The sequence below is a fragment of the Filicampus tigris genome, chromosome 14 (assembly GCF_054856515.1).
Source record: "Filicampus tigris isolate MCC_2025a chromosome 14, RoL_Ftig_1.0, whole genome shotgun sequence".
Classification (NCBI taxonomy): Eukaryota; Metazoa; Chordata; class Actinopteri; order Syngnathiformes; family Syngnathidae; genus Filicampus; species Filicampus tigris.
In genome coordinates, this window is record NC_141230.1 from 13,222,612 (window position 1) to 13,245,593 (window position 22,982).

A 22,982-nucleotide genomic window follows, 5' to 3' on the forward strand; every position below is an offset into this window, starting at 1 on the left:
GACTATGCTGATTTTTTTACTTTATTTACCAAAGGGTGTTTTCTCCACCTCCTAAAAATTGGGTGGAGGGTTAAAGCACGTACCATAGCTCAAGATTTCCAGACTGAAATGTATCCTTTTTTTTGTTTTGTTTTTTTCGGGGGGGGGGCGATGAAAGCATTTCTGCCTACATGTCACCACTGTATTACAGTGAATACAGTGATTCTCAGTGTGCTAAGCAGGCTCCCTCTAGTGGTGCACGAAAGTATGCATAACGTTACGGTGGCTCAAATCTTTTAATACAGCACAGTACATTTGTTAAATATAGTTCATTTGTTCACTTTTAAGTACAATACATTCAAATGTAATCTTCATGAACTGTTTGTTTGTTTGTTTTTCTATATAGATATGTTGACATTTAACCTTTACGTACAATACAATTAGTTGAATCATTCATGTGCAATTTATACATGTTCAAACTATCCATGTTACAATGGCTTCCATTAACATTAAATTTACTTTTTTGGAATACAGTGTTTTAATGTTGGTCATTGGATGGTACTTGGTGTAAAGGTGTTAAGAACCACAGCTCTAATCGAAGCCAAATTCTCTATGTCGCTAACTAGCCACAAACAACCGGTCTATGACTTTTTACAGTATGTGTTGTTCTTCCTCAGGTCTGTGCTCACTTTCAGCATGTTCCCTCTATGCGCATCGCATAACATCCGATTTTTTCAACCCAATGTTTGTGGCACAGAAGTAAGAAATATTTTTTCACGTTTTGAAATGATTTCCGATGAGTCACATTTGTATGGTTTAAAAAGCTGCCCTTTCCTCCATTTTAGATACGAGCTGGGAGCAGCACTCTTCATTGGCTGGGCAGGTTCTGTCCTTTGTATTCTTGGTGGAGGTGTGCTGTGCTTCTCTGTGGCAGACTGTAAGAAAAGGTCAGTCGTCTAGTCGTCTATGCACAAGTTAGATGAGGACATTTCATTAGGTACACCTGCACAATCTAATGGCATCCAATACAAATATGTATTGTTTCCTGTGCGGGATATCGAAGTTGGATTCTGATGGTTAATGAGGGTTGTGTGTGTTTGTCCACCCACAGTCAAACAAATTATGTCTACAAAGGCGCTGCCTCACATTCGCATATCTCCTCCTACCAGAGAGGAAGAGGACAGTCTGTGAGCCAGAGGCCGCCTCCTGAATACAGCAGCTCCTCCAGGGCTCCCAACTTTGATAAGAATGTATATGTCTAAATGATGTGAATATTAAGAGCCACCGTGTGGTGAGTCGTGTAAGATAGTGTGGAGGAAAAGATAACCGCACAGTGTGGGAAATATTTCTGTCAAACAACATGGACAGCTTCTATAACCATATAAATGTTGAACGAGTGAAGCAATCACAGTAATGTTTTTTGGACGCAACTCAACCCAACTTTATTTATAGAGCACTTTAAAAACAACCATTGCTTCATACAAAGAGGACTATATGGAGTAAAATCAGACATAAAAAAAATAAAGACACATAATACTAAAATTAAGAACATAAAAAAGTAAACACCATACAATACTAAAACAATGATTTAATTCTCTTGCCAAGTCAGAAGCCGTAGAATAAAAAATGATGTTATTCGCGCTACCACTCACAGCCACTAGGGGGCAAATTCACACACTAGCTGATATTTGCTCTGACGTGGTGCATTAAATAATGTCTTTAAATGAATTTATTCACACTCATTCTGAAGGAATTTTAATTTCTATTTATTTCAATTTTTATATTTTGTTTTAAACTGCCTGCAATGTGTGTTGTTGTTTTGTACCACAGCATTTTGATATGTATATATATAAAAAAAAAACACTTCGGTGATGGTTTGTTGTGAATAAATGTGAAACCAATAGAATGTAGAGCATATTGTGTTGTGCTTGTTTCCTCTCTATGTCTTTCTGTTAGCATGGTGAACTTTGGTTCTGGTATTCTGTGCGTGCGCGTGTATGTGTATATGTATGTGTATATGTAAGTGTGTATATATATATATATATATATATATATATATATATATATATATATATATATATATATATATATATATATATATATATATATTTAACTGATTTACACCAAAGGTCAGCTGGGATTGTCTTCAATTTCCAATGACAACAAACGTTATGGAAAATGGATTGATGGATGGATAGTTATAGCATGTAGAAGTGTGATGGCACACTCCAGTATTTTTACTGTAAACAGCCGCCACTCCGGTAAGAAACCCTCATCAACACAGATGACACACCGCACAAACACACCGCATGCTCCACCTACTGTCCACACTGACACACACTTCACTAATCACACTAAACCAAAAAAAGCTCTTCAACTTAACTGTGTGGACTTTTTCTTTTGGAGATGCGTAAACGTCTGATCCAAGTGAGCGGCTTCCTGATTTCCACACTGGGCTGGCTCTTTGTGCTGTGCACCATGGCCATGGACTTCTGGAGGATCACCCAGCTCGGAGGCCAGGGCGGCTCGTTCATCATCAAGGTGGCCTGGTACTGGTCCAACCTGTGGAAGGACTGCTTCACCGACTCCACGGCCGTCACCAACTGCAGAGACTTCCCTGTGCTCTGGAGTGTCACGCGTAAGACTGTGATCATAACTGTTACTATTATGCTAATGAGCTGAAGCCTATCCCACTTGACCTGGGGCGAGAAGTGGGGTACAAGAGTTGGGTGAACACAAAATTTCAAGAAACAAACTTCGCTGTTTTTTTTTTTTTTTTTGTCGAACCGTTTGTGCCGACTGTACCTTGAAGCGTTTGTCCAGGGGGTGCGAGGCTTGCTGATGTGCGGCCTGACTCTGGGCTTCTTCGCCGCCATCTTGTGCTTCCTGGGCATGGAGTGCACCTACCTCGGCGGAGACGAGCAGAGCAAGGACAAGATGCTTTTCGCCGGCGCGGTCTTTCACTTTACGGGTGGTGAGTAAAACCAGCGCACTTCACTTGTGTTCCTACCACTGTTTTGATCACACGTGCTGCTCTGTTCGCAGGAGTGTCTGATATCGCTGCCTACTGCTTATACATCAACAGGGTTGCCAGGAATACCTTTGCTCCCAGTTTAGCACCTGGACTCTTACGGTACAGTTTTGTATGACCTTTTTTAGGCGTAGCTGTTATAAATGTCCGATCAAAAACGTGTGGTCAATGTTGAGTAGCACAGATGTGCAACACTTGGCGCCAAGAATTATTGAGCTATTCGACCAAACCATTTTATGGAACATGCGAAACAAACATCGCACCCACCTGATGTGCCAATGCTGCGCACTGAGGTTCAGGAGCAGCAAAGAATCACAATAACCAGGTCAAATGAAGATTTTAATTGGTCACTATTATGCAAATATTCGTCTTACGTAAAGTGAAATAGTCCTTTTTACTTCAAGTTGCCAAGCGACTGCACGCTCCTCGTGCAATAAAATGACAGAACACAGAAGGAGGCGGATTTTTTGGTTCGCAGGAGGTGTATAGTTTAAGTTAGTCTTGAATAGACATTGACTATTTTATTTGAAATTAAGGTTCAACCAAGGATTTCCAATTTTTCCTCAATCAAAATGTGGACGTACTGCATGTTTCTGGATTGTAAATGTTACTTACTCATAATGTGGTTGTGAACGAAAGCATGTATCGCCACTAAGCATTTACATATTTCTGACAGTTACATGCTTTCATTGGATCAATTTAGCCCCTCCCATATTTCTGTCCAATGAAAGTTATGTAACTCCAGATATTGTGAGTTGGCTTTATCCAAAAAAAGAAAAAAAATGAGTTTCATTTAAACTTCCAAAATTGGGAGATTCATACTTTTCCCTGCAATGCAATGGTACTAATGCATTTTTATAGTGCAAATATATTGTTGCTATTCAATGAAAAACAACTAATTACACTTTTGTGTAATCAACAATTAAATTCTAATTAAATTAATAACGAGGTACTTGCCTTTCATTGTTATTTGTGTCTTTTTCGTAACTCTAGGTACGATTTAGGCCCTCCCATATTTCTCGGACTGGTTGGAAGTTTTTTCATCCTTTTGGGAGCTCTCTTTTATGCAGCCACAGTGTTCAGAGTACTCATCCCCAAAAGGTATGCCAAAATGAAATCACTTTCTTTATCTGTAATCAAGAAGGTCATATCTTTTGATGAATGCTTGTTCTCTGCTCAGCCGAGTGATCTATGCCTACGGAGGGGGGACGTACATGGACCCTCGCTCGCGAGGAAGAAGCATGTACACCGGCTACTACAGACCCAACAGGCTCTATGGAGCTTACTACGGCTCGGGAAGGTCCAATAGCTCCAAAATATCCAAACTCTCTGCGACAACACCAGAGCGCTTTCCTGAAAGGGATGCATTTGTGTAACGTCTGTAAATGGTTTCCTCCTTCATACGCAATGAAGGAGGAATAGGGCCACATTGAAAGACAACAAGTCATATTATGTGGAGGAAAGTTGTAATTCAAGAGAAAAAGATGTCTACAAAGAAATCATAATTTTTTTAAAATTCCCACACAAAGATGAATGCAACATTGTAGGTCATTCAGTCTACAATTTACCTGAAATGTGAGATCATATGTTAAATTTTTTTCAATAAATTACATATTTTATGGCAACAATATGATTTCATTCTCCCAAACCTTTTTAAAAATATAATATTTTCAGGATTTAAAAATAGAATTTAGTATAACACCTTTATGGGGTCAAAAATACAATACAGTAATACAATATACACAAAAATGTGTGTAATCTCCTAATTACAACCTTGTGAACTTCAATCAGGCTTTTTTTTCTGTCTTAAACTCCAGACCTAAGTCTTGTATTGTATATTATGATTTTTCTCCCCTCATAAATGTACAACTTCTCTCATAAATTACAATGACTTTCCTCATGAAATTGTAACTCACAATTTTAAATTATTAATTTGGGGAAACGTACACCTTTTTTTCCTGTCAAACCAAAAACAATGCAATGTTTTCCATGACTTTTTTTTAAATTTTGTACTTTAAATGTACACAGAGTTTAACAACTTGATTTTCAGAGAGCTATGACTCTTTATAGAATACAGCTTTTCTCCTTTGCAAAATTATATTAACATTTTTTTTTTGTGATAATTACAACTTTATTCTCATGATTCTCCAACTTTTCAAAGTGGCCATCATACTCTTTTGCATTTAGAAATATTAACGAATTAATCTCAAAATTCCCATATATTGCAAGAGTCTTTAGTCCTTATACATTATGTACTGTATCCATATGTGTCTGTTATTATTTTATGCTGTAGGTGAAATGATCTAACACTGTAAAAAAAAAATCAGTCTTGTTTACCCTTCACTTGACAACATGAAAGTGATTAAAAAGAATATTTAAAAATTGGCAACAAGATCTTTACTTAAATAAATATTTGTACCTTAATGACCTGTGTACATATTTTTACTTGTTTAATTCATGTTTTTATTTTATTTTTCCCCCAGTGCAAACCACGTGGATAAAAAAAATCTAGTATACCTGTAGTCCATGAAAAAATAATTAGTGGACTAATTTAGTTCAAATGAAGTTGATTAAGTATTCAAGTGTTTTCTGTTTTATGACGTAACCACTTTTTGGTGGTATAATGTAATAATATTGTACGTTCTAACAGACTGTCGTGCAGTCCACAGTAAGAAATGAATAGATTCCCACAATACAATTTTAACTTACCGGTACCGGCCTTTTCACTTTAGCAGTAGGCCCGCTAATATTAAAAAATAAAATAAAATATATTTATGAACATTTCACGATTACTGCTTTACTTAATTGATTGACGGTTGTACCTAGTTAAGATGATGGTAATACTTATAGTAACTTTCTATACCTGTCTGATTTGTTGAATGATTTGCCTTTGTATATTTATGAATTTCTTATAAAGCAGAAAAAAAGTTACACTGACTGCAAGGATTTTAATTACAGCACTATAATTTTTAAGGGGCATCACAGTGTACAAGTGGTTGCCTCACAATTCCCAAGCCAATGTATGTCGATTTGAGTCTCTCACTGGAATTTGTCAGCCAGTTTTCATCTTTATGACAAGACCGACAAGAAGTCAACACCCCAAACTGGGGCCATGCTGGTAAGCGTTTTGATTTCCCACTAACAACAAACACATCACGGTGACCCTCACAAAACACGGGAGTGGCGCGACAAGAGGTGACGCACACACAAAACAGCCTTCACATCATCATCATCATCATCATCATGAGGGCGCGCGCTAACACACTGTGCTGCCTTGAAAACTTCTCACACCAGAAAGTCTTCCACTAATTGTTCATTTCAAAGCAAAGATGGGTTACAGGACGGTGGTGATGTACATGGAGATGGGCTGCTTCGTGGTTTGCGTGGCTGGATGGATCCTGGTGTGCTCCACCATGCCCACCGAGATCTGGACCTGGTCTGAGGTGGGCAGCATTGTCCTGACCACCTCCAACTACTTCTCCAACTTGTGGAAGGACTGCGTGTCCGATTCCACTGGCGTGTCCGACTGCAAGGGAATCCCGTCCTTGCTTGCGCTCAAATGTAAGTACATGCACAATGTCAATGTAGTGTACATGTGTTCCACTTGTTTTGTGTGCGGAAACCCTTCTTTGCAGGGGACATTCACATGTGCCGCGCCCTCATCATCACCGCCATCATCCTGGCGTTCTTCGGCTCGGTCCTGGTCATGGTGGGAATGAAGTGTACCAAGATCGGTGGCTCGGAGTTGGCCAAGGCAAGAGTGACTTTTGCCGGGGGGATGAATTACCTCTTTGCTGGTGAGATTTATAACAGGCAGTTCATTAGGAACAGCTGCACAATTGGCAGGCATGCATGGCCTCATGTGACTCTGGTTTTTACATACTTTATATTTACTCAGCTGCAAAGTGTACATACAGCACGTGTCATAGTTAAAGTAATTGCAGTCACCTTTTTATAATATTGATAATATTCATTTGAGGTGTGGCGTTTATTATTTTAAACTGCTCTGGTATGGTGCAGTCAAGTTCTACAAGCCCGCAAACTACACCCACAACAATAAAGTTTTAAATGTCATAAATTCTTTTGTTTGTAAATGCCTTTAGATGCTGTGGGTTTTTTTATTATATGAAGCACATTGAGTTAACTTGTGCATGAAATGTTCTGTATAAATAAAGTTGCCTGGCCTTGTCTAACATATTGATAACTTCATGATACATCTCTCTGATATTGGATATGGTTTGAATTTTGCAAAGGTGCCTAATATTGTGGCTGGTAGGTGTTTATGTTACTCTGTGTCTTTTGGTTTCAGGGGTGTGTTCTATGACTGCTTTCTCCTATTATGGCAACAAAATAAGAGCAGAATTCCAGGATCCTAATTACAGAGAACAAAAGTAAGGACATTTCTCAGGATAATTAAAAGTGACGTATTATGTTGTTGTTGGTTTTTTTTGTTGGTGTTGTTTTTTGGGGGGTTGTTGTTCACAATTTAAAGCAATTCCTAGTTATTAAAATAAAATAAAAAATAACATTCTTCCATCAAAATTCACAAAGAATAAAGAACTCCACACTTAATATACACTTGTCACACTCCGGTTGGTATCACACCGTTTTGTTTCATGCAAATAAGCAGAGGTGGGCATTCCGCCTAGCCAACGGACCTGTCCGTCTATCTGCCTATGGCGGATTGGCCCATAGGCGGGTACTATTTTTTTCTAGCCTGACAAAATGGCGGATAAACAGACGGCAGATGAGTACCCTGGCTGTAGGCAGAAGGTGATAAAAGGACCGCAAATTTTTAGTAAAATGCCCAGCTCTGCATGTAAGAATGGCTTTCATTACCATGACAACCACAGGTAGACCTTGAGAATGTGACAAAGCCAGCGACAACTCATCTGTGTGACCAAGAACAACACTTAGCTGCTTATCAGAACATAATCGATACTAACACTGAAGCTCTGCATGTACTATTATTCAAGCCATTCAAATGTCAATTTTCCGTAATGTCTTCTTTAATGTTAATGACTTGATCTTCCATTTAGGTTTGAAATCGGTGTTGGCGTGTTTATCGGCTGGGGAGGCTCGACTTTACTGGTGGTTGGAGGTCTTCTTTACAGTATCTTTGCGGGGAGGGAAGGCTGCCAATCAAGGTACGAATACGTACTGCAACTTCCCCATGCGAACAGCAACCTAAAAAAAAAAAATCCATTAATTTTCATTTCAGTTACGAAGCAGACCCCGCCTATATGTACCCCGATCCTTACATGGCCGTGCCCACAAAGAAGAAGGTGGCTCTCTCAAATGTGAGTGAGAGCAGGAAAGCACCAAGTAGCCATACTAGCAGTGGTACTAGTAGTAGTGGTAGCCATACTAGCAGTGGTACTAGTAGTAGTGGTAGTCGTACTAGTGGTAGTAGAGCCAGCGGCAGCAGCGTCTCTGCAGGGACCAGCAGCACCAGAACATCGTCAATAAATGCATACGTCTGAGTTCATTTTAAATGAGGACACCAGTTGTTTTTTTTAAAAAACAACTAAACTATTACATTTGAAAATGTCATTTTATGTTGAGACACAGCAGAAGAGGAATTGATTGGTTTTATAAATTGGATTCATAAATTTGAGTTGTAAAACAAATAAATTGTAACCCTACTTCCCCACTGCAGCTCATTTTGATACAACACCTATACATGCACATATGGTTTGAATTTTGCAGGTGTGCCTATTATTGTGGCACTTTATTTAACAAATGCGCTCTCTTTTGTGTTTGTATATATTGTATAATATATATATATGTATATATATATATATATATATATATGTGTATATATATATATGTGTATATATATATATGTGTATATATATATGTGTATATATATATGTATATATATATGTGTGTATATATATATGTGTATATATGTATATGTGTATATATATATGTGTATATATATATACACATACACATATATATATGTATATATATTTGTATATATATATATATATATATACACACATATATATATATATACACACACACTACACTCCTCCACACACACTACACTCCTCCACACACACACACAATAGTTTCCTAATATTTGAAGGGTGTTTCTCCACGCAGGCAGGCACGCACGCCGTGTGCTGCCGTGGCTGCACTCAGTTGAAGCTCTTGGTGTAGGCGTGGTTTTCTCCAACACGGCAGCCAATCAGCGTGCCCCACGACCGGTCCGCGCAGTTGTGTGTGGCTGTCAGGGAAGGCGATGAGGAAGGAGAGTTTCCCTACAGTTTATTGCTTCAAAGCTGTCAACACATGGTGCTGGTTTGGACATTAAACCCAACCAGATTAGAAATAACGCCGCTTTTGAGCACTTGTCACCTCGCCACGGACACCGAGAGCAACTCGAGTGGGATTTAACCATGGTTTCCATGGAGCACGTGGCTCACAAGATACTAACTTACTTGCCATATGTTCTTGTTTTGATTGACATGCGATACGAAGGTAAGTCATACAGTAGTTATGTGGAAATAATTCGTGGTGTGTTTTACGACACTAGATGCCTGCTTTTTGGTAATTTCATACAACTATTGATGGACGTTAGCTAAATCGATAACTGTGCTAACGTTAGTGTAGCCTTAAAAGTCAACACATATGCAGGCTATCTTACAGTTTCCCACTTTTTCACAATATTTGTAGCCTGTTGACACTTTTAAACCGACTCCGTATTGCATTGGTTGTGTCACAGGAACCTAAACTACCTGTTTGGTTTGTTGTTTTTGAAGTGACTCAAGACAAACAAAAAGTGACATGCCGTACAATACACTGAGCGCTCAACATAAATGAGTAGGCCTACAGCCCCTATTAAAAGTAAACATTTTTTACAATTTTGCGATTTAGATCAGGGTTCACGACACCTTTTCGGCTTGTGGGCTATTTTACATAATAATTATAATTCGGGCATGATCTATACCCATCAACCATGATCCAAAAATTCAAGTGTTTTTCCAATGTGCAGTCGAAGTTGATGAAGCTTGCATGGCTGCGATGCATAATCTAGCTATATATATTTTTTGTCATACCCTGACTCGACTTGCACTGAATAGAATCAGCCTGGGATGTTTAGTCCAGACAGCAGCATCTGCTGATAGCCAGCCTCAATCTACCAATTTGGAACAATATTTGAGTGAAACTCATTGACTGCTATTGGCAACTATATATGTGATAGACGCATGTTGAGTAACTGGCTCAGTAATCTTAATTTGGGAAAAGGCAGACTCGTATCAAGAAGTGGTCTGGATCTTAATAAAGTAACAGTGAAGGGGGTTGCACATTTCCTCTTTTTCTGTGAATAAGTTCCAAAGCTGTCCACGAGCCCTGGACTTGAGCTGAGTGTCATTGGCAGTTTTGTAGTGTCAAACCCTCATTCTCCACTCTTGATGAGTTCAGTATAAGCAATGCTGTAGCTATTTAAGACAATAAATCAATGACAAGCCTCCTGAAACGTGTAGCACAAGTGTGACTGGCTTCAACAAAGCATCTGGGATTTAGCAATTTTGCCTTTCTCTTTCCTCGTTCACTTATCGGGGAGCGGTCAGTGTCATAGCTTTTATGAGCAGGCTGAAAATTGCAGTCCACTCTAAATTTCCTTTCTTCAGAATAGCAGTGCTAGACTTGTAGATGAAGCAAACACACTTTGATGACATTATGTGAGGAAAAAGTTCACCCATTTCTTATGGTAGTGGTTTGTGGCTTCACGCCCCCACTCATTTTTATACCCCACTTCAGTAGAAATAAATTAGCGTTGGCTAACTGGGCAAATAAGTAGCTTCCTTAAATTTTGCATCCATGTGTCAGAAACAATGTTCGATTGGTTTGTTTACAGCCATGTGATTCTATCCACACTAGTACACATGCAATGGATGGGTACAGTAGACCACAATTAGTGCAATGGGCACCCCTGATTTCCTCTGTCATTAAATTTATGTGAATTAATGTTTTTGAAAATAAAATGTACCTTTACTTTGATTGCAAACTCAACTAATTTCACAAGCAGCAATTTGCCAGATAGTGAACAATTCTTCAGAAGCTCTTTATTGCCACTCCCAGTTGTAGTTTACTGTCAAACTAAACATAAAATAAAGAGAAGTACGCAGTAAGTAATTAGAACAACATCACTTTGAATGTCCGCTATCTTAATGCTAACACACAATGCAGAATGCCATACACTGGCTATCGAATAGCATGTTTGTGGCGGTGCTATAACACTTTTAGACAATGTAACAATTATCTCAGGTAAATATTCTTTATCCTCTGAAAAAAAATTACCTCACCTTACTAAGTCAGGAAGGCTGCACACCGGACGGAGCGCAGTGAAGGGTAGATTTTACTGGTATTTCCTTCCATTTACAAGAATGGTCATGGAACAAACTAAATTCGTAAGTCAAGGCATCAATATAATTCATTAGCTGCACCTCCCCAAAAAACATGTTTGCATGTCAACAATCAATGGCCCACATTTGCATGAGTATGTCCTAATATAACATGTTTTTCTGTTCAGAAAAAAAAAAACATTCTTTTGTATTATTTGTGGGGAAGTTAAAAATTGTCGTTGGGACTTTCAGCTCGCTAAAAATCAGGAATCCGTTTGTGATGAGAAACAGAAAACAGCCCTAGTTTGAGCACACTTCTTTTTGTATGTGTTTGTTTTGTCAGGAGTAAAGTGTGGCAGGGAAGGGAGCGTGGACCATCACATGGAGATGGGCAAGAAGCTGCTCGCAGCAGGACAACTAGCTGACGCTCTGTCTCACTTCCATGCTGCCGTTGGTAAGTGTCAAACTTTCCATCTGGTTGCCTATGCATTTGCATGTAATTAAACATCAATGTCCTCTGGTCAGATGGCGATCCCAAGAACTACTTGGCCTATTACAGGAGAGCCACGGTGTATCTGGCCATGGGCAAGTCCAAATCGGCGCTGCCTGATTTGAGCAGAGTCATCGAACTCAAACCTGACTTCACGTCTGTGAGTGTCGCATTTCCAAAACATTTTTCCTTTTGGAAATAACAGAGAAAAAAAAACCATTCCAACTGTTACCAACGTAACACCTTTATTAACCCTCCTTTTTAAATCGTGGTTCAGATTGACCTGTAAAAATCTCAGATTTGATAAAACGTCTTTTTTTTTTTGGCCTGGTTTTTTTTTTCCTCATTATTTTTATTAATTGCCGTCACGGGTTACCGCCGTCGGTGGTGGCATCACAAAAGAAAGAAAGGGAAAAACAAAAACACTTATGGTTCAAATCCTTTGCGTGGCTGCTATGTACATCAACAAATGGATGTTTTAACCCTTGTCAGGCACGTCTCCAGCGTGGAAACCTCCTTCTGAAACAAGGCAAGCTGGACGAAGCAGAGAATGACTTCCGCAAGGTGGTGAGTGGACCGTGTGACAACATTGACAAAAATGTGGTTTGACCTGAAGGTGTCAGTGTTGCTCTGCAGCTAGATTGCCACGTGAGTTACTAAACTGAAGTGAAACACAGAGCCTTCAAACTATTTAAATTGTATGTCAAAACATGTTCCTACAGATAAATAGCATTGAGATCTATTTGTATTTTTCTACAATGACCCATAAAGAAAATCTCCCACAGTACCTTAGATGACAGGAAAAAACATAAAGCCGCGATGTGATAAGTCTGCCTGTATGTGATATTTCAGTTGAAGGCCCACCCCAGTGACAAGGAGGCAACTGAGGCCCAGAATCAGTTGTCGAAGTGCGACGAGATCCAGCGTCTAGCGGCTGAGGCGCGCCGCAGCTACGACGGCAAAGACCACGCAGCGGCGGCCGCCCTCCTCGACGCCGTCATTGAGGCAGGGCACTTCAACTCGTCCGCATCCCCATGACTGCTCGCTCTCGCCTATCCTCCGCTTGAGTCAACCGTGTCCGCGTTACAGACTTGCGTTTGGGACGCCACCTCTCGCGAGATGCGCGCCGAGTGCTACATTCAGATGGGCGAGATGGGGAAGGCCATCAGCGACCTGAAGGCCTCGTCCAAGTTGAGGAATGACAACACGCACGCCTTTTACCAGCTCAGCACCATCTACTACAACCTGGGAGACCACGAGATGTCCCTCAAGTAAGAACGAAATAACGCTGTCTCCTCTCTCAATGCATCGGCATGGATAAAGAAGTGTTGTTCACGTTGTCCTTTTTTGGGCTTTTCCGTTATGAAAGGGACCACAGGAAATTATCTCGAGAGAAGCACGTTTATGGCACCCTTGTCCAGTGCTCCATACCAATTGGTTCTACTTACAAAATGTGACAATTTTTTATTGGCACAATGAAGTACAGTAGTGCCTTGAGATACAAGTTTAATTTGTTCCATTACCATGCTTATAACCTTTTTCCACATCTTTTTTTTTTTTTTTTTTTTTTTTCCCCAATTCAGTTGACATTGTACTCATTCAGATGTACAGTACGTTCCTTTGCTATCTGGGGACATTATGCTGGGTACAGCATAATACAGACAATATTATAGACATGAATGAGGTAACATCTCCGTAGTAAGCTGCAGTAATATTAGCCTTTCTTGGCAGAGGATTATGAATATGTCACTGGCGTCGCCGGGCCAAAACCATGTAACCCCAAAAGTCACTTCTCGGGAGAACCCAAAAATGGCAAGTTTGTTCAAATTAGCATTGCATTGTGAAAGAGAACAAGACATTTTCACACTTTATATTGGTCAATAACACTAACACCCACGTGTGTGGACTGACCAATAATATAGATTTTTGAAGAAAAAAAAAGAAATTCACCAAAATGTGACATATGAGGTTTTGGCCCGACGCTAGCGATGTCTGTGATAAATGTTGCATTATCTGTCTATTGGTGTTGCTCCAACATATGTGTTGGTGAACGTGTTACAACAATATCAAAAATATCTGTGAATAGGTCAATCCGCAAATATTGACTATAGAATAAACTTTTTAAATTGTTCAATACAATCTTTTTTTTTTTTCATGATTTGTACACCTGGGCGGCACGGTGGTCGACTGGTTTGCACGTCCTCCTCACAGTTCAGAGGTCGTGGGTTCGATCCCGGCTCCGGCCTCCCCGTGCATGTTCTCCCCGTGCCTGCGTGGGTTTTCTCCGGGTACTCCGGTTTTCTCCCACATTCCAAAAACATGCGTGACAGGTTGATCGGTCACCCTAAATTGCCTCTAGGTGTGATTGTGAGTGCGGATGTTTGTTTGTCTCTGTGTGCCCTGCGATTGGCTGGCAACCAATTCAGGGTGTCCCCCTCCTACTGCCCGAAGACAGCTGGGATAGGCTCCAGCACGCCCGCGACCCCTGTGAAGGATAAGCACTTTGGATAATAGATGGATTTGTACATGCGTTATGTATTTATAGTTTACAATTTATGCACCTCTCTACTTCCTTTCTCCTCTGTTGTGATGTGCAGTGAGGTGCGCGAGTGCCTAAAGCTGGACCCCGATCACAAGCAGTGCTTCAGTCACTACAAGAAGGTCAAGAAGCTCAACAAACAGATCCAGTCTGCTGAGGGACTCATCCAAGAGCAGAGGTGTGTGCGCGCGCGCGCGTTACTTTAGCAGTTCTCGTACTGTTCACATCGAGCAGCACCTCCAAAAATACTTTTGAAGTACCACCATGATGACCAACATGAAAACGAAAACGAAAACAAGTGCCCTTAGTAGGCCAGAGGTTTGGATTGTATGCTAGCGTACCAGTGACGTTTGAGCATTAACGCTGTGCTTCAATATGGTGGGGAAAAAAAAAATATATATATATCAATTAAAACGAAAAATGGATAACTGTTTGAAAACATGGTGTGAAAAAAAAAAAAATCTATGTGGCTATTGTACTGAACTGTACTGGAGAAAAAAGAATAAATAAATGAAGCTACTGTAATATGATTGTGTGCTTCCCACTAGTGGGAGCCCGCATACCACTGGCGGTTTGAGAATTGCTGCGTTACATCATCCCTTCAATCGTTTTAGCGCCTCGTCCTTTTTGTGCTTACCTTGCAGGTACGAGGACGCTGTGAGTAAATTCGAGGCGGTGATGAAGACGGAGCCCAACGTGGCTTATTTCACAATCCTGGCTAAGGAGCGCATCTGCCACGCGTTGACGCACGTAAGACCAGCCCACCGTGCCGCCGTTTGATGTTTATTTGAACACAGGTTAAAGGTAGCGTGTTGGCTTTCACAGGGCCAGCAGCAAACTATCAGAGCCATTAAGGTGTGCGGCGAAGTCCTCCAGGTGGACCCGCACAACGTCAACGTGCTGAAGGACAGGGCTGAGGCCTACATCCAAGATGAGCAGTACGAGGAGGGTAAGCGCGCTTACATTATGTCCTGTCAAGTCATATGTACGGTATGTGTACGCTGTTTACATCTCATCTGATGTCCAACATGTGCTAGGTGGGCCTGGAGGTCATTATTATTATTATTATTATTATGATTGGTTGTAGTATTCCACTGTTCATTTTAGCTGCTTCTAATTAAAAAGGAATTGCCACCGTTAAATTATAGTATTGAGAATAAAGTAGTCGATGTACGATGTAAGTCTTCATTTTTAAGTTGAAATCTGATGGAAGTAAAAGTTAGTTGATTCAAATAAAGTCAGAATGTTAAGAAAATATTTTAATATTCATTACAACTTTCTCATGACAGTACTACCTACCAAAATACACGACGTCATTGTTTGAACAAACAAGCCCCCCCACATACTATTTATTATTGTTGTATTTTCAAAATGATTTCGGAATATTGCAGGTTTTTTTTGTTTTGTTTTGTATATGAATACTTTATTGGCGTAATATAACGGCAAGTGTAAAGTGTACCAATTGCCAATTGTAATGCTGGCCCACAAAATGCAGGATGTTTTTTTGATAAGCACTAAGTGTCCCTTCAGCGTGCCAAACATCCAGTGAGGGCAGATGGTGAATAATCCCGTTTCCCACCTGACACCTGCTGTTCTCTTTGTCAAACAACACATCCTCGCCTGCTGTTTGTCTAAATCTGTCACTTGAATGCGACACTCAGACAATACGGACAACTGCGTGTTGTAAAAAAACCCAAAAAAAAAACCCACAGCCATGTCCGTTTAACAGGTTTAATAGCAGCATCCCTTCAGGCAGACCCGACAACCTCTTTGACCGGCTCGTCCAACTCTGTCACCGAGCTAAAATGCACAATCAACACCGCGGGAGCGCTCAGATGTGGTCGTGGTGGCTTTTAAAGTGTCACAGCCCGCAGACCGCTTAATTCACCTTTTAGTGCACCTCGCTGCATAAACAGCCTGGAGCAGCTGCAACATGAGCTCAAAGTGATGGCTAACACTGTGATCAAAAATTATTCACACATTATGACGTGAACATATTTTTAGAGTGTAGCTGAATGTAGAAAATATTTCAAACGTGGTTCTTTTTTTTTCCCCACAGTGGTAGTTAAGTCAACCGAGGTGCTAAAATGACAGGTCCCGTGACCTTTTTTTTTTAATGACTTCTCCATAACATCTCACTTGATTGCCAAGAGTGAAAAATGTACACATTACAGACGGTCCACTGGAAATGATTGAGGCACACAAAGAAAAACACACAAACATCGTCTGAAATATTGTAGTTGATTGTACTGTCAAAACAAGATAACATTTTGATACACTGTCATGTTGTAATTGCTACAGAAGCAACGTTAACCATCCATCACCGAGAGCATGAGAAACAGAACACAAGAAAGGAATATAAAAAAAAGTACCAGTGTTGTTTCAACACAATTGATAAAAAAATATGAAATCTTTTTTTTTTTTTTTTTTTTTTTTTGTCGCCACATGCAAATCGCTTAGTAATCAGGCTGTCGAGAAACATCTGGAAAAGATGAGCTACGTGTCGTCTACCGACAACTTGTAGGAAAAGTATTGGTCTCAAAATGCACGTTGAGCGCTCCACTTGTTTGCTTTGCGCTAACGTCGTGAACTGTCACATGACCGATATAGCGTGACATTGCGCTTTTGGGTCAATTTCAATCACATGTTACATTTTACTTTAAGCTTTCTAAATGTTATCCATAAAATATTTCCATGATTCTTACAAACGGTAATAGAAAAAGATATTCTTAACTTTTCAAGGACCTATAAAATGTTATCCATTTTTAAGTTTTTCATAGCCCTGAAATGAACTATAAATATATATACTTTGCCAGGTAATTAATTTTTAAAAATCGATTTTTTTTTTTTAAAATGCCAATTATTGGAACCAGAGTTTTTAAATTGTCAAAAAAAAAAAAAAGAAAACACACTTTTAATGTTAAATTAAAATTACATTTTTTTACAGCACAGCTCATTGATTTAGAGGAATGCAAGAATGTCAAATCATAAACAAGTGTACACAGCATAACTCATGGAACAGGCATTAACTTTAATGTAAAAATATATATAAACCCCTTTATAGCCTAACTTTAATGTTAAATATAAAATAACTTTAGATAATTATTTGAATGTAAATCGTACAAATAATGTAAAGTAAAAATACAATTTGTGTAACTTACAGAACTAGAGGTATCAAATTGAACGTAGATATATTTTGGGGAAATGTGCTGTATTTTTGCATCATAACACCTAGAAACAGAGACAATGACCTTGAAAGTAGAATTCAAACAACATAAAACAAAGAAGGTCTCCATTTTGATGAGGCTGAATGGCCGAGAATGATTATGACTAAATGTTTTTTTTCTTTTGTGTGTTGCAGCTATTAGGGATTACGAAAGTGCGTCGGAACACAGCGAGAACGACCGTCAGATCAAAGAAGGTCTGGAGAAAGCCCAACGCCTCCTTAAACAGTCTCGGAAGAGAGACTACTACAAGATCTTGGGAGTCAAGAGGTCCAAAACTTAGAAACGTTTTTTTTTCACAAAATCAACAAGTTCATCTATGATGTCATTGAGGTTGTTCTTATGTTACGCAACAGAACGGCCCAGAAGAAGGAGATTATCAAAGCGTACAGAAAACTGGCCCAACAATGGCACCCGGACAACTTCCAGGATCCAGACGAAAAGAAGGCGGCTGAGAAGAAGTTCATTGACATTGCTCAGGCCAAGGAGGTCCTAACCAATCCGGGTAAGAACGATGCCTGGTATCGGTACTCGCCCATCCCTAATTAGTACTAAATAAAAAGAGATGATCATGTGAAATATCAGAGCTGGGCATTCCGTCTATGTGATGGACCGGTCTGTCTATCTGCCTGTGACGGACGCCCGTTTTGCTGACGGTTGACGAATGACGGGTAAAATTAGTCGGAAGCCCGTGTATTTAAATCAGTCCTTTGTCTGTAGTCCGTCTTTAGTCTATTTTTCGCGGTGAGGATTTGCTGGCCGCCGTCGGAATCGCTGACGGAAGCCCGTTGAAAAAAAAAAAAGAAGAAAAAGTTCTGTAAAATGTCAGCGATTTCATCAAATAATTTAAGGACCCATGTATTATGGAAACATTCCATTCGTCTTCTAGCCAGTTTTGATAATACCTATGACTGTGTTTCCATCTTCCAGAGATGAGAACCAAGTTCGACCAAGGCGAAGACCCCATGGACCCCGAGAGTCAACAGGGTCACCACAGGGGCGGCGGCCATCAATTCCACAACTTCAACCCGTTCGGATCGGGAAACTTCCACTTCAAATTCAACTTCAACTGAGGACGCTTGGGCTCAGACTTAACTCATTTCTTCTCCATTTAAGAAGGGAAAATGTGAGATTCATTAAAGCAGCAGTTTGTCAACATGCGGACTCCTCCATTTTGAATATGACACTGCTATGCAAACAAAGAGGAGCTTTTTAACTACCAGCAGTAAAGGGTTCATTCCAAAGTTGTTTTCTTTGATGCGCATCCAGTCAGGAAAACCGTTTTGTACACGCCAACAAACTATTTTTCTATGACTGGTCTTGACCTGTAAATAAAGAGCTTATTTATGTATATTAAATGCATTTCGACGTTTGAACGTGGTTGATCAAACAGTTTTACACAACACATTCATTTTGACCAAAAGTTGCATTTATTTTCATCCACACTTGAATGACATGAAAAGGTCACACGGCACAGTGAAATGTGGACCACATGGGGTTTCATTTAAGACTTTTGGCCAAGTTGCAACATCTTTCATTCCTGAGACAATAGTGAATATTGAAACCTTCAGAATAATGGCCAAATCATTATTGATTCATTTATGTATATTTTAGCCTAATGATGCAGAGAGGCCTTGTCTTCTAAAATCACCTGATTTTATGAAGATTTGTCCTACAATACAACTTTATTCTTGGGCTTTTTTCCCTCTTGGATAAGGATGACAACTACTTCTAATACTAGAACAGAAAGAGTCCGAATCACAGGAGAAAAAAGTTGTAAAAGTGTATTACAGGTGGCAGTGTGGGGGAATCATAATTTAACAAACCTAAAGATGTAAATGTACATAATATTGAAAAAGCATTTTGAAAATTTTTTTTTTTTTTTTTTTTTGCATTTTACAAATTCCCTTTACAAAAAATAAACTTGTACTGTAATGCTCAGTAAAAAATAAAAAGTAATAACATTACAATACTTTTTTTTTTGGCAAAAATGCAGTTCTTATATTGACCAGGGTAAAGGCATAATATTAAATGTGTCTTGTTAGGACACAAAAGTTTGGTTGGCTTTCCTCAATCATCTGACTAAATACGGTTTGATTTTTACATTGCATAATTCACATACAATGCCAATGGTGCCTTGAGATACGAGTGATTCACCTTAAGAGTTTTTCGAGATACAAGTTGACGTTTGGATGTTTTTTTTTACTTTGAGATTCCATCACTGTGATCACTGAATGTGGCAGTGAACTCGACTCACTTCACAACAAGCAGAAATTTGGCAGATAGTAAACAATTCTTAAAAAAAAAAAAAAATACAAGCTGCTCATTTTGAAGTTTACTGTCAAACTAAACATACAACAAAGAGAATCACACATATATTGAAAACAAACACATTACTTTGAATGTCAGATATCTTCATGCACACAATGCAAAATGCCACAGACAGGCTAACAAATGGCATCTATGTGGTGGTGTTATTACCCTTTAAGCAACAGATGTTTGAACATCAACAGTGCAGCAACATATCGACGTAATACTCGGGCATTTTTTCTTTATCTTCTGCAAAGAATGACTGACACTACTGAGGCTTACTGAGGAGCTATGACCATCTCTATGTATATCTTTGTGTCTGGATTATACTTCCCCATGGCGCCGACACAGAAGGAGCAGCACAATGTCCGTTGAAATGAAGCAAAAAATGCCAGTTACGAGCGTGAACACGGAACAAATTTAACTTAAGGCACCATTGTACATATCTCTCTCACAGAAGTTGGTCTTAGACCGTTGCGTTTAGGTTCGTGTGAAAATTTGGACATTTTCACCCCCAAAATATATATTTTAAAACATTACTCACGTCTTTCCAACTTTTTCTTATAGTGGTCAACTTATTACAGCTGCAATGGTCAATTCTAATGGACGGGTTTACTCATGGTGAATGAATGGACCTTGTTCTACTACGAGCAATTTCTAACATTTTAACAACTGTTTTTTAAAATGTTATGTTAAATAATAAAACAGGATTTCAGTGCAATGTATGTCAACACAAACCTGATCTCCTTCCTTTCACTCTCCTTCATTCTTCCAAGAGTGCCAGTAGCGATGTCCCACTTGGGTTATTTGAACACGTCAGGTGTGGATGGTGCAAATTGACTGTCGGAGCGCACGTGGCAAATGTCCCAAATAACATCCCGTGTGCGCGTGCAATCGTCTGACTTCAGGCGTCCTCACTTGACCCATTTGCTAAAGTTCATCGCGCTTGTGGCCTGTCAAGGACAATTAGTTTTAGGGGTAATTGTAAAGAAAAAGCTGCATTTTTTTTTTTCAGTATGAAAAAAATAACATGTAATCCGATTTTAAGGGGGGGGAGTGTCATCATTTAATAAGAAAAAAAGGACCGGTAGTAATCGTACTAAAATCCTATTATATATGAATAAAAACATTTTTGAGAAAAAAGTATTTACACTTAGGAGAAAAAAAAATGCCATGCCATGTTTTTATGAGAATTTCCTTGAGGAAAACAAAATATATTACCAAAAAAATGGCTACTAGTCAAGAAATAACTGTATTTCTTTGTGAACTAATTTCCTTGTCAAATATCTTATAGGTAGCTATAGAAAATCTGGACAAAGCTTACATACACAAAATCTCATAGTTTGAGTAAAAACATTTTTTTTCTTGGGGAAAAAAAAATAGATTTTATTCAAGAAGAATGTAACAAAATGAGAAAAATGTGTTTTTCAAAGGTGTAATCTAATCTATGAAATGCTACATTTTTTTAATTAAAAAAAAAAAATCTAAAAAAAGTTTTTTTTCCCCCTGGAACATTTTAATCATACTTTGAGAATAACCCTAACCCTAATCACATTAAAAGTAAAGTTTCATTTTAAAAGTTGGAATTCATCTTTAAAAGTAAAAAAATAAATAAAGAAATGAAACCAAAAAATATTAAAAAGTCGTAATCTTGCAAGAATAAACATTTTTCTTTTTCCAAGAAAAATGTTGTACTCTTACAACACGTCATAATAATACAAGGAAAAAAAAACACTTTTAAAAGGTGGTAATTTTAAGAAATGATTCTTTTTGTTTTTTAATGACAAAAAAAATTCTCATTTCACCAGATTCAAAACATCTTTTTCTGTTGCAAAAAGATGGGGAAAACCGTTCAATTTAGGTTAATCGAGAACGTCTTTTAACTCATTAACTTACAAAAACGTTTTTATATGTCTTTTCACAGTGCAGCCATTCAATCCCAGGAACGTATTTATATTTTTAATTTTTTTTCTGAAAATGCCTAGCAGTTAATCAGTTAAAGTGCTAATTTGTGTACGCACCTCCATTTTGTTGCATTTTGGACATCGTGGCGTCATCCCGCCGACGGATTCCCTTGAGCAGTTGCTTGATTTCATTGTCGTAGTCGACCCACTCAGGCACGATCCTCGCCGCTGCCGTCAGTTTGGGCTCTTTGGTTTTGGGGTTATTGCACTGCGCCGCAAACACGACACGACACAACCACATCTAAATGTGTAATGGCTGGAAAACTGCCTCAAAATTCCTTGCTGGAGCTTGACTTAGAGCAGCAATCCTCTAATATTGCACTTAAATCAAAATAGCGAAAATGGAGCAAGCCCACTGTAGTTCTCAGTGGCTCATATTTCTCCTTATGGCACGCAAATGTGGTTAAATTAACAGTTTGTTTGCCACGGCTCGGCTGCGGCTCTCACCAGGTCGATGGTCTTGGCTGCCACTTTGGAGGCGTCGTTGCACCACGTCTCACACCACAGCCACTCCTGAGGGAGGGACTTGATGGCCACCTGGTGGATCATGTTGTTGGGAAGGTCCTACAAGCAGCACAATAGCAGGACAAGTTGAGCGACAAGAAGTACAGACACGGTCAGTCCAACGAGATTTTACAAATTCGAACTTTACAAAGACCCCCCAAAAAATGCTCAGTTAGTGAGTGACACCGGCACAGAGGTATTCACTTATTTTTGGGGAGCTTAATATTGTATTGTGAGAATTAAAAAAAAAAAAAATCTGTTTTACAAGAATAAATTCCAATGCTTTCCAAGTGGCATCATTTGTATAAAAGTGGTATAGAATGAAAACATCGAAAACCATTATAATATATCGTCGCTGTCCTGTGAAAACACTTATCTCCATTTTTTTCACTTTTCAAATTTTGACATGATGGTGTTTCCGCGTTACAGACATTGCATTAATGCGAACATTTTTTAAAAGTTTCCAAAATTGGAGTTACGTGTTTTTCACAGGACAGCGACGATAGATAGGTGTATAAAAATCATATTTATGAAGATAAAAACTTTTTTAAAAGCAAAAAAACAAAGAAAAAACTCTTTTTAGA

The 22,982-nt window shown here is 39.0% G+C and overlaps 5 protein-coding genes across 17 annotated transcripts in view; 4 read left to right on the plus strand and 1 right to left on the minus strand.

Annotated features, from left to right (window-relative positions):
• The window catches only part of LOC147136421 (claudin-10-like), a 108,791-nt gene extending 106,825 nt beyond the window's left edge, over window positions 1-1,966 (plus strand). For all 12 annotated transcript variants that reach the window (XM_086051531.1, XM_086051535.1, XM_086051539.1 and 9 more), the window contains 3 exons: window positions 657-738; window positions 825-926; window positions 1,091-1,966. In XM_086051531.1, coding sequence (XP_085907657.1) covers window positions 657-738; window positions 825-926; window positions 1,091-1,241 — 335 coding nt within the window. In that variant the 3' untranslated portion in view covers window positions 1,242-1,966. The remainder of the gene's footprint in view (window positions 1-656; window positions 739-824; window positions 927-1,090) is intronic.
• A 298-nt stretch (window positions 1,967-2,264) lies between these two features.
• On the plus strand, window positions 2,265-5,434 carry cldn10l2 (claudin 10-like 2). Its single transcript, XM_086051546.1, has 5 exons — window positions 2,265-2,617; window positions 2,792-2,953; window positions 3,025-3,112; window positions 4,004-4,111; window positions 4,191-5,434. Exons 1-5 carry the CDS (start codon window positions 2,386-2,388, stop codon window positions 4,384-4,386), a joined length of 786 nt encoding a protein of 261 aa, XP_085907672.1. The 5' UTR covers window positions 2,265-2,385; the 3' UTR covers window positions 4,387-5,434.
• A 736-nt stretch (window positions 5,435-6,170) lies between these two features.
• On the plus strand, window positions 6,171-8,655 carry LOC147136426 (claudin-10-like). The gene is made up of 5 exons (XM_086051545.1): window positions 6,171-6,571; window positions 6,646-6,807; window positions 7,320-7,401; window positions 8,050-8,157; window positions 8,232-8,655. The coding sequence occupies exons 1-5, from the start codon at window positions 6,340-6,342 to the stop codon at window positions 8,491-8,493; spliced, it is 846 nt and encodes a 281-aa protein (XP_085907671.1). The 5' UTR covers window positions 6,171-6,339; the 3' UTR covers window positions 8,494-8,655.
• A 483-nt stretch (window positions 8,656-9,138) lies between these two features.
• dnajc3a (DnaJ (Hsp40) homolog, subfamily C, member 3a) lies at window positions 9,139-18,996 on the plus strand. The gene is made up of 12 exons (XM_086051183.1): window positions 9,139-9,499; window positions 11,711-11,821; window positions 11,893-12,017; window positions 12,350-12,424; window positions 12,710-12,862; window positions 12,947-13,128; window positions 14,455-14,574; window positions 15,041-15,146; window positions 15,222-15,345; window positions 17,758-17,890; window positions 17,977-18,125; window positions 18,551-18,996. The coding sequence occupies exons 1-12, from the start codon at window positions 9,418-9,420 to the stop codon at window positions 18,691-18,693; spliced, it is 1,503 nt and encodes a 500-aa protein (XP_085907309.1). The 5' UTR covers window positions 9,139-9,417; the 3' UTR covers window positions 18,694-18,996.
• A 35-nt stretch (window positions 18,997-19,031) lies between these two features.
• The window catches only part of uggt2 (UDP-glucose glycoprotein glucosyltransferase 2), a 39,246-nt gene continuing 35,295 nt past the window's right edge, over window positions 19,032-22,982 (minus strand). For both annotated transcript variants that reach the window (XM_086051182.1, XM_086051181.1), the window contains exons 38-40: window positions 22,342-22,458; window positions 21,952-22,102; window positions 19,032-20,883 (exon numbers count right to left, since the gene is read on the minus strand). In XM_086051182.1, coding sequence (XP_085907308.1) covers window positions 20,861-20,883; window positions 21,952-22,102; window positions 22,342-22,458 — 291 coding nt within the window. In that variant the 3' untranslated portion in view covers window positions 19,032-20,860. The remainder of the gene's footprint in view (window positions 20,884-21,951; window positions 22,103-22,341; window positions 22,459-22,982) is intronic.